Source organism: Crocodylus siamensis, chromosome 5 (assembly GCF_052110815.1).
Source record: "Crocodylus siamensis isolate JL-2025a chromosome 5, ASM5211081v1, whole genome shotgun sequence".
Classification (NCBI taxonomy): Eukaryota; Metazoa; Chordata; order Crocodylia; family Crocodylidae; genus Crocodylus; species Crocodylus siamensis.
This window is the reverse complement of record NC_143399.1, coordinates 50,078,533-50,089,623: the sequence shown is the minus strand read 5'-3', so window position 1 is coordinate 50,089,623 and position 11,091 is coordinate 50,078,533. Positions and strand designations below refer to the sequence as shown.

Here is an 11,091-nt window from a genome sequence, read left to right as displayed (position 1 = left end):
GAGACAGCACGAGTGCGGGTGAGCGCGGGTCACTTCCTCGGGCGCTTACACAGCATTTGAGGAGCTGATCTCGTTCCCTGACGACCCTGCTCCGTCGGTCTGTAGCGAGCCGCTCTCCCCTGCCCTGGGGCCTGGAGGGGGAGGAGGGGACACGCGGGGCGGGGCGGGGCCGACCCCCTCGGAGGACCGGAGGTGGCTGCGGGAGCCACTCTGCCCCCTCTACCGCAGCTCCGTGGTTAAGATGGCGGCGGGGGCTGAGGGGGCGAGCCCGTGACTCCCAGGCCAGACCGCGGCGGGGCGGGGCCGGGGCCAGCCCTGTGGGGAGCCGCCAGGCCGGGGGCGCCGAGGCCGCCCGCCGGGCCAGCCCAGCCCAGGCCGGGCCGGGCCGGGCCGCGGAGGCGGCATGTGAGCGGGGCGCGATGGGGCAGCAGGTGGGCCGCATCGGGGAGCCGGGCGCCGCGCTTCAGCCGCCGCCGTCTCAACAGCAGCAACCGCCGCCGCGGGGCCTGCGGGGGAGCAGCGCGGCCAGGCCCGTGGGGCGCCGGCGGGAGGCGGCCGGGCGCGCCGCGGAGGGCGGCTTCAACATCTTCACCCAGCACGGTACGGGCCGGCTGGGGTCTCCGTAGGGAGCCCGCGCGGGGGCGGGGGGCGCTGGGTCCCTCCCGTGGTGGGAGGGGGCGCGGGGCGGGCGCTGCTGGGAGGGAGCTGGGCTCGCGCGTGGGTTTCTCGGCCCTGGAGGGAGTGATTGAAGATGCCTTTCCCTTGGGCCGCAGGCCCCCCCCGCCCCCCATGGCACGTCCCACCATGGCTGTGACAGGTTTGGCGGCTTCTTCCCCTCCCCCTTCCGGCCCTTGTCCCCATGTCCTTTGGGGCCGGGCAGGTGTTGAAGGTGCTGGAGAGCCGGGACTGTCACTGAGCGGAGGGGCTGCCTCTCCACTGTCTGGGGGTACAGTACTATCATGCTGCTTGTGGGATGATGTTTCACTTGCTCAATGAGGAGGGTTGCTCTTGGCAGGCAGTGGCCTAGAGGCAACTCATGCTTCTTGGCTTGGCTTTAATAATCCGGTCCTCTGTCAACCAACTCTCACGTGTTTGAAGTCCAGTGTTGCTTGTCTTGATGTGCTTGCCTTTTCCTTCTGTCAACAACCATTGGTGGTGCTGCCTGTGAAGGGAGAAAGTCATAGGAAAGTAGGGAGCTTCCTCAGGAGAAAGTCAGTTTAGAAAAAAGCCTAAACAATAGAAGCGACAATCTTCAATCTCACATCTTTCCTGCACACTTTCCTTTTTCTCTTCTTTGTGTGGCATCCTTATGCTGCACTGGTATGATGTGCTGAACCCTGGCGAATTATCAAGAGTAGAAGTCTTATATTGGTGCACTTTGTGATGCTAAAGACCTAAATCCATTTCTGAGAACTTTAATTGATTTTGTTGCAGGTGGGGAAGATAATGCTCCCATATTCATGCTGCAAAATGCTTCTGAGAGCATAGATTTTTCCAAAATCCAACAGAATGAGCAATAAGCATTAAGATCTTAAACAGCTTACTTGTTCTTTAATGTAAATATTATTCACTGTTGCTGCTGATGTGCACAGCCATAGGAAATCGGTGCAGGGATTTGTGGGTATTTACAAAATGACATGGGCAGAAATTAATATTAAATTAATTTCCTAAATAGAAGGTGTGTATTTGTGCGAGTCTAAATATCTGTTGATATGCTGCCTGTTGACTTAAGACATGGGTCTAACTTAAAATGTGCACTTCTAAATGTCTTACCTGCTATAATTGCAAGTTAATTATAAGAGCTGTAACTGTTAAGGAGATGTTCTGATGATATTCATATACTCAGTTTTGTACTCTCTCTTGTATAGTTAGCCAATTACTCTTGGCTTCCTAGGTCTTTCACACGGCACCACAGGGAACAGAGATACTAATTAAAATAGTAAACTGATTGTCAAAAAGACTACTGGTAACCCCTTAATGCCTACAAGATTGAACTAGGGCAGGAAATGGGAAGGGTGTTCATAGGAAGTATAGTACTGTTTTGGAACCTTATGTAGGTTAAATGTGATGCAGTTAAGCTGGGGTTAGGTTTTCATTGCTCTTTCAACTTACTCTTTTGTGTATGTCTCTATACTGCAAGAGTAGCCAAGAGTAGGACTTCATTGTGCTAAATTCTTTCCTTGCTTGGTCTCTCAACAGGCAAAATAGGCAAAGGATCGAAGAAAGGGAGGATTATTAGCCAAGTTCTGGGGAACTGAGGCACAGAGAGGAGTCCTTCAGCTGTTGCTTGGCAGAGCCACAGAATTGGCCCCCCACAGTTTCTCAGCAAGAAAAAGCTCCTGCTCTCTTAGGTCTTTGTACATATCTCTCTCTCTCTATAGCTGAGGACAGAAGGCGGATGGAATGAGTCTAGGTTCAGAGCAAAACTGGTCATTTGCCCAACAGTAAGAGTATTTCCCTGTGGTATTAATGATGTAGGTTATTAAACGTTACAGAATTGTTTTGCTATGTACAGTATATTGCTTGCTTCTGCCTTTCAGCTTGTACAGTGAAAATACCTGGAGACAGTTTTACTTTCAAGCTCTTAGTGTTTGCTTTACTTTGTTTGTGAACAGTTCAGAGGATATGTTCACTAGAATTTTCAAGGTGAATATGCATCTTTCTATTTGTTGGGTTCCCTAAAAAGCCAGGTGGTTGGTTTTAGTTTAGTTTTGTTTGTTTTTTTTAAAACAACTAAACTTGCGTGACTCAGGGCGAGCTCTGAATCCCAATGCTGCTTCAATCAATACTTCAGTCCTACTAGTATGAGTTTCTGCACCCGCTTACATTGTACCAGAACTAATTAGTGCCTTAGGGACCACAACCAAAGCCACTGTAGAGAAATTACCATACTGTATTCTAGTCAAAGTTGAATACTTGTATTAAAACAAGTCATCACAGGCAGCATCCTAAGCCCTTTGTGTAGCCTGGGCACAGTTAGATAATCAGGATCTCATTTCCTTTTTCAGAGAGGTTTCTTTACTCTTACCTCTCTTCCACTTGCATTTGTTGCTTTTTCTTGCTCCTGTCCTCATTCTTTCTTCCCTTTACAGTACTTTGGCTCCCTGATCATCTTCAGGAGGCACACTTCATTTGCTGAACTTCCTTCAATGCATGATCCTTATTTTCCTTGTTCCCAAAGGGTTCTGGCTGCTTATTGCATTCCATTTAATTTGGATTCCTTCCTTCTCTTTGTGACTAGCTTTGAACCTTGTTATAGCCATTTTCAGTTCCTTCTCCTGATAGAGGGGCAGTACAGTCAGCATTATTTGCTGTGGATAAATGATAGAAGGGATAAGAACACTGGTCCATGTATTCTGGTTATAGTAAAGGCTGGCTTTGCTTGGTCCAGAGACTGAAAATGATGTCTGTTTCCGTTTTTTATTCTTGGAATACTCACTGGTGTTGGGGAAAATAAATGAGTGGCCAAACCATCTCCCTACTTTTCTAAATACTTCCTCTGCCTTTGCTCAGTCGGTTTACATCTTGCTGCATCAGTATGAGTTCTCTCCAAGGTGTTGTCACTGCCATTTTGTATTCCTGTTAAGGAAACTAAGCAGGGCAACAATATTCATTTTCAGCCTTCCAACCTGTTTGGTTTGTCAGGCTTTCAAAGCACTACTTCTTTCATATTGGAAGAGGGAGGAATATAAAACAGACTTTTTAATATAACTAATCTTGAGTATGGAAAGAATGACACAAACATATTTTCTTTTAGGCATACAAATTTTAAATTTAAGTCACCCTTACTCGTATCACAAGGTGTTTGGTTCTACCAACCATTCTTGTTTCCAGTATCCTTTCTTTGCTACATGTAGAGGTTCCATCTCCCAGCTGAAGATGGGAAAGGAGAGCAGCTGAGGTATCCATCAGTGGTAAATGTGTATGTTGTTTCCTGATGCAAAAAACAGGGAACCCTGTGATCTGTTCTGCTACACTGTCATAAAAATGTGTTGGTTCGTGAGTCATCACTGTATTGAATTCTTCAGCACGCCTGCTGTTTAATCAGTAGATATAGGACTCAACATATCAGTGTGCCCCTGTTAGAGTAGAGCTCCCCTGTTTTTGTAGGTTTGGCCACCCTGTCTAAATTGAACCTGCAAGTTTCCTTACTGGTAGCATTCTTAGTATGTAATATGTGCTTCCAAATACAAATACTGGACCATCAAACATGGTAGCAACTAATAAAGTATAAGAAAAATAGTTTAAATTGAAGCATTATTCCAGTTTCGTAAAAGTATTCTTCAGTAAATTGCTGGATTATAAACAGGAGTGGACTGAGTGCTGAATTAGAAGTTAGGGACTTCCAAATCATGTTGACTAAAACTTGATATCACTTTTACATTAAGCAATTATATACCTGTTTCTCAAATGAAGGAATTAAGCTTAGAAAATATGTCATTGTAACAGGTATGTTGTGTAGACTGATGTTCATAAACTTCTTTGAACATGAAATGTATACTAAGCTTTATAGCAAATTATAAGGAATGGGCAGGAGAGGAATACTGTTTGTTTTCCTGCTGTGGATGCTCTTGCAAGTAGTATTTGTAATATGGCAGTTTTGGCCATAATATTAGTTCTGGTTCTCTTCTTTTTGCAAACTCTCTTGGCTTTTGCTTTTGATCTAGCAGGCCCAGACCCCTCCTGTGCCCTGTTCTGTTTTCTGGAGGAGGAGGAGTTTAGCAACCTTTTACTTTATGCTCCAAGGTCAAACAAGATAAGCCTGTACTTTAAAAAAATAAAATTATCATTAAAGCTCCCTTAAAACAGTTGAAGTACTATGCAACATAATAAAAACATTTTTCAAATATAAAAAATTGCCCAGCACCTTTTCTCCTGGTAAATGCCCTGTGCTGACAGAACATAATCGCCGTATTCAGTGATGATTTTCATTGTTCTGTTAATCAGAAATCTTGTGGCACTGTAATGTATAAATGTCTGCCTACAACTAATTATTCAGAGAATGAAGTAAAATAGATCGGTTTGGTGTCTAGAGGAATGCTTCATGTTGAATTTGAAATTGTGGGCATATTGTTCTTTCCCCAGTGTACCAATCACCATGACATTTAAATTACTCTTGTGGATTCAGTATTTGTATCTTGTTTTAAACTGTAGTAATGGTGTGCCCCAGGAAAGAGCTGATGTACCCCGTTCCAAATGTGGCTTAAATGCTGACTTATTTGTACAGATTATAAAGGTCTGGAGAAAAAAGATAATGCATAATATATACATATATTATCCCTTATTTCTGGCATATGAATATTTCCCATACAGGCTTCCTGCATACAAGAAAACTTTTTACCTGAAGAAGTGAAGGATTGAAAGCAGTAGGCTAATTACTCTAAACCAGATTAGCCAGAAATTTTAGGAGTGTACTTCCTCTTAAATTTTAAATAAGACAAAACAAAAACACCAATTCCTCTGTTCTGTATATGCAGCAGATGGTGTGGTACAAGCTGTGCTTGGCAGTACTCCTCACAATTGCTACTGCTTGCAAGTATAGCATTTTAGAATATATTTTCTGTAACAGTTTTTTTGGTATTGGGTAGAAGGCCAAGCAATTAAATTGGTAGAGCACAGTTTTGATCTAGTATGGTTTAGGGAAGGGACACTCACAAGCATCATAGCTCCCTCCGTACCTAGCTGGACGTGGAAGTAGGAGTTGACTTTGACACCCCAACTCTAGGAGATTTTTTGGTTTTGTGGGCTAGATGTGGGCTGCAGGGCTTCTCTTGGGCATCTCCAGTGGTAGGGCAAGTGACAGTGGCAATAACCCCTTGGGTGATGGCCCTGCTGACACGGCAGCCCTTGAGGTTAATACCATTGTAGCTTTCTATGCTGCTGACATTCCAGCGTCATGGGCCAGATCCAGAGGAGGGTCTTCTGGATTGTGAGAAGCCCTTTGGATCAGACATTTGAAATCACTTTCTTAGACAGTCTGTGGTAGAGTTAGCAGTATAGTTTTCAAGTACTTAATTTCTGGGAGGCTGTATTGCTAACACTTGTTACAAGCTTAGTAGATAAGTGTATAGATTTAAGACCACTTTTTCATTAGTTAATACAGTCTATTGCCTGTTCTCTGAGCTACCTCCTTTGTTTTTTTGTTTTTGTTTTAGAACTGCAGGAGAATCAACTTTGGCTAGAGTTAAGTTGTACCTTTTAGACCAGAGCTATCCAGCTGGTAGCCTGTGGGCTGTTTCTGGTCCCTGAGGAGTTAACCTCTGGGCTCCTGGTCTGGGTTCTGTCTCTGGAGTCTCCAGGCTTCCCCTCTGGTGGCTTCTTCTACTCCTGTCCCTGGGGGCAGGGTGGTACAGCCAGCAGGAGCCCACCCTCATCTGCCCGGATGTGTCCATGGAGACCTTGGGATCTTGGGGCAGTGACAGCGCAGAGCTGGGGCCCAAGGCAGAGCTGTGATCTGCTCCCCACACGCCCCTGTCTGCAGAGCCAGTGCCCATTGCTGACACGTACGGGGGAGTGGATTGTGACTCTGCCCCAGGCCGTGGCCCTGTGCAGTCACCACCTAATGATCCTGGCTCCACACCCATCCCACTCCTGGATGCCACTCCCTGCCTGCAGCCCCATCCTATCTGCCTGGCTGAGTGCAGGGCAGAGCCACTTATGGGGTTAGGGTGAGCTGTTGTGGGGGGAGGCGGTAATGACCCAGCCGGCAACAGCTCACCAAAACTCCCTAAGTGGCCCTCTAGCTCAAATAATTGCTTATTCCTGCTTTAGATTAACAAAGTTTGAACACTGATACTTAATTAGCTTATTTGAAGTCTAAACTCAATGTGAAATAAATGATATAAAGGTAAGAAAGTCCTCTGATAGATTTAAACCTCATCTACATGCTAACTACCGCTATTTATGTCCCCTGTTATTACAATGCTGCACACTAAATGTTTTTTTAGGATTTTCGACATTGTGTTAGGTATGCATATAACATGGTTTTGTAACTGTAAGGTAGATAGTACCTTAAATAACAGACAAAAATTGATAATGTTGTAAAAGGAGAAAAGCAAGTTCTTTCTTCCAGGGTATTCATAAATAACTTGGTAGTGGAGAAGATGAGCAAGGCTGCTTTTTTCACTAAAATATGGAAAAACAGTACAGTAAATCATAGCTAGAAAATGGGTTTGAGACCACTTTATAGAATTAAAAATAGGTTCATGGGGCAGTGCAGGTGGTGGTAGAGCTTGGTGAATACGTATGTCAAACCCAGGCTTGTGATTTTTGCTGTAATTTAGGATGTTTGTCTGGTTTTGTGGTTGTGTTTGTGAAATACTTCAGTTCATTTTGGAAGTTAATATTGGCATTGTTTATACAGTGTATTTTCTGTAGAATAAGTAGGCAACTGTATTACAAAGCCACTGAGGCTTCCTGTTGATGATGCCATAAACCACAACAACAAAGCTTTTGTGTTATCAGGGTCTGGTTTGGAAACCTCATGTACCTTGTGGCTTTTATGAGAAGACATGAATGACTGTACTAGGAGATGCATAGTTGTAGGTGTAAATGGATTGCATGTCATCAAGGCAACTTCCTGTAATTAGGGACCTCATTAATTTGCTGTTTTATGGAAACGGCAAAATCTGTTAAATCAATCCAAAAAAATTAAAAATTAAATGCTGGCTTTGGGAGTTAGTGGTCCTTGCTGCTGGGAGGGGAAGGCATTGGCTGGCAGGGTGACAGGAAGGGCAGCAGACAAGATGGCAGCTTCCCCCTCTGTCGTCTTCCCCCTTGCCAGTGCCTTTCTGCCAATCAGTGCGAAGGGGTAGGGCCTCTCAGCCAATTGGCACTGAGAAGTGGAGCCACCACAAGGTGTCTTTAGAATTAGAATTTTATGCTGTGATCAACCCATGCAAATTGGTAAGTCCTCCTGTGATTTAGGTAAACCCCCTACCGATAATCAGCCAAAACACTGTAAGGTCACTTCAAGCTAGGTTTGAAATTTCTATTCCTTTCTCTTTTTGGAAGATGGAGTAGTTGGCCACAATTTCTTCAGTAAAGATGGAGAGTCATTTTTACCTCATCTTTCCTGGAGTTTGACAAAAGATTTAAAAGGAAATGCCTCTAAATGTCAGAGTCATCAAAAGAAAGTCACTTACTGCCTAAAAAGGTGCAAAACTTTTGTTTTATCCAAGGACTCTTCTTATAGAACCATCTTAAAACCCATTGAATTTAGTTGGCTTCTTCAAAAATATCTTTTATACTGATTATTGGGAAGTACTTTTTAAAATAATAAATTAGATACTGGCAACACAAGGGATTAAATTCTCCCTGGAATTGCACAGTTGTTACCCAGACACTTTCACCTGTAAGGTATTTCAGTTCCCTCCCTTGCTACTGATGGTGGTCCTGATAGCATCATCAGTGGCAAGGGATGGTTTCACAGTAGTGATACAGAAGCAAACTGATCAGTTTGATCCTCCTTGGTATGTGCCGTAAACAGAAGAGGCAATCCTCTGCTGCTGTTTAGGCACACTCTTGAATGAAAGAAATGGGAATGTTTCTTCGCTCTGTCAGATGTGCATGTCCCACATTCTTTTCATGTGCTTCCATGCTGTCAGAGAGCGAACCATTGAGATAATGTTGTTATTGCATGCAGGGCCTCCCAGCTGGGATCAGAATGGCAGGTGAGCAACAGCAGAGGAAGGAATTCCTAACAAAGACTGTTCTTATCAAGACTGAACTGCAGGCTATAAACAGGTGCTATGTGTGGTGGGGGTGAGGGGGGGAGGAGATGCCTTTTTCCTAGCAGAACAGCGAACATACAGGTGTTTAAACAGTTTGTCAGAAGAAAACTAGTGTTTCCACCACAAACTTGTTCAAGCAGCAACTTTGCTTTTTAGCATTGCATGTAACGCTTGTTTGGTTACATATAGCATAGTAGGGGTCCCTAGGATTCCCAGTATCCCATGGTCCTCTCTGCTTCCCTCCCTTTCTCCACAGGGGAGGGAGAGAGGGAATGGGTGGTTCCCCGACTGCTCACCACTAGGCAGATTATCAGGGAGCCTTGTGATGCTATTTCCCCACTATCCTTCATGCAGCACCAGGGCTCTCCAGTGCTGTGCAGACAGCAGCGTGGATTCAAGCCGTGCTGCTCAAGAAGTCCTGGAGAGTCCTAGGAGTGCTTAGGTGGCAGTGGGAATTTCCTCACCCTACCCAAAAGTCCATCTCTCTCTGTCTACCCCCTTGCTTATGTTTTCTTTTGAGCAGTGAAGCAGGCTGGTACATGGGATGGAGCAAGGTGAGGGAATTCCCCCAGCTAGTGCAAGAGCTGGGCTCTGGCAGTGGCACTTTGAGGAGTGACAGCACAGAGGAAAGCTGTCCTGCTTTTCAGTAGCTGTCAGCTGATCATTGATAACCTGCCCCACTTTCAGGCAGGGGGAAAAATCATTCAAAGCTGTCAAGGTTTGGGATCCCCTGAGGGTAGGGGTGGGGATAGGGATTGGGGGGAAGGAAAGACCAGCCCTCTAGCACCCCTGAAGTGGAGAGCTTGCTTTTTGAGGTGGTTTTGTAGTTCTCTAGCTAAAGGGATGAAACACCTACATGCTTCCCTTGTCACAGTTTAGTGACACTGTAAAATTCCCCTGGTGCTTTTTAATGCCTGTCCATACCTAGGAATTGCGTGGGAACAAAGAAGATGAAAAAAACTCAACTCCCTAGTAATTCTGAAACACTGGTATTTCTGCCTTGAGTAGTGATATGTCCTACTTAAAAAAAAAAAAGAGAGAGAGAGAGAAGCAGCAGAAATGTGAACAGATGTTGCTGAAGTCCTAAACATAATAAATCATGTATTAGAACATTGTTCATAACATAGGGAGTATTACCTCTTTCAGAAATGTTAAGGGAATTGTACTTGTTTTTTGAATATGACCAGATATGCGCAATGGTGGCCTAATTCAATATCTGGTTTCAGGACAAAACTGCAAAGTACTGCATTTGAACAGTTAGTAATGTGACTTAAATCAAAGTTCTTTAACAGTAGTGTTCGGCTCCCTAGTGAAAAGAACAATCCAATAAGCAACTAAAAATGCATAAGTAGTTATATTAAATCAGTCAGGTTTTTATAACCCAAATGGTTAGCTTAGCTCTATGTAAGGCTAAGTACAGACTGTCAAAAAGCCTGAGGCAGAATTGATTCAATCTTTACAGGTTTGTCCAAGCTGCGGAGGTTTAACTGATAAAGGAACTGAACTCATGTTCAGTTTTCACTTGGGAAAGGCAGGAGGAGGCCTGCACTGTCTGAGGCCAGAAGGCAGGGGGGTGCTAGAGCAGACCTGCCAGCTGTTGCCCAGCCCAGCCAAGCGAAGGTCATCTCTAATTGGCTGCCTAGCACATGCCTCCAACCCCCTGTGCCCCCCTCTCCCCTGAGAGGGGAGGAAGAGCCCTATTTGTGGTGCTGACCCCCAAGCCAGGCATCTGGCTATGGGGGAGCCCTGTGTCTCTCCTCAGGTTGGTCTGGGATCCCCCAGCCCTTGGCCTGCCCAGCTGCAGGGGGGGGAGGGCGGGGCAAGGGTAACTTCCACCCCCCACTCCTGCAGGGCTAGACCAGCGCAAGTCACTGATGGGGAAAGGAGTTCCCTACCCTGGTCCTAAGCCTGGAGAGAGCCCCACCCTGATCTTGTTCCCCCTTCCTAAGCCAGGGTCTTCCCAGCTGAGGGAGGCTGGGCTCTGGGGGTTTCAGCCAGATCAGCTCTCTGGAAAGAAGGATAGGGCCTTACCACTCACCAGAAGCCCCCAGGGCTGCCTAGTGGATCTTGCTGGCTGCTGCTGGTGTCGGACTCGTGGGACACACCAGGTGGCCTGGGACACACCAGGTGGCCTGGGGACCTTGTACAGTGCGGTGGGGCCCAATCCTGCCTTGTATGGAACACTCCTGACGCAGGCTCCCTGGGTGGCCTGATATGTCCCATTGGAGCCCAGCACCAATAGCAGCTGGCAAGATGTGCTGGGCAGCCCTGGGGGCTTGTGCTGGGATGAGGAGTCACACTCTACACCTGGGTAGACCAGGGCTGAGGGGGGAATCCTGGGCTGGCTGGGGGAAACCCC

At 45.9% G+C, this 11,091-nt stretch overlaps 1 protein-coding gene across 2 annotated transcripts in view; it reads left to right on the top strand.

Annotated features, from left to right (window-relative positions):
• Positions 1 to 267: 267 nt before the first annotated feature.
• Positions 268 to 11,091, top strand: part of ABL2 (ABL proto-oncogene 2, non-receptor tyrosine kinase) — a 71,658-nt gene continuing 60,834 nt past the window's right edge. Inside the window, exon 1 of one of the 2 annotated variants that reach the window (XM_090047463.1) lies at positions 268 to 600. In XM_090047463.1, coding sequence (XP_089903589.1) covers positions 420 to 600 — 181 coding nt within the window. In that variant the 5' untranslated portion in view covers positions 268 to 419. The remainder of the gene's footprint in view (positions 601 to 11,091) is intronic. The other variant, XM_090047461.1, reaches the window with a different exon arrangement.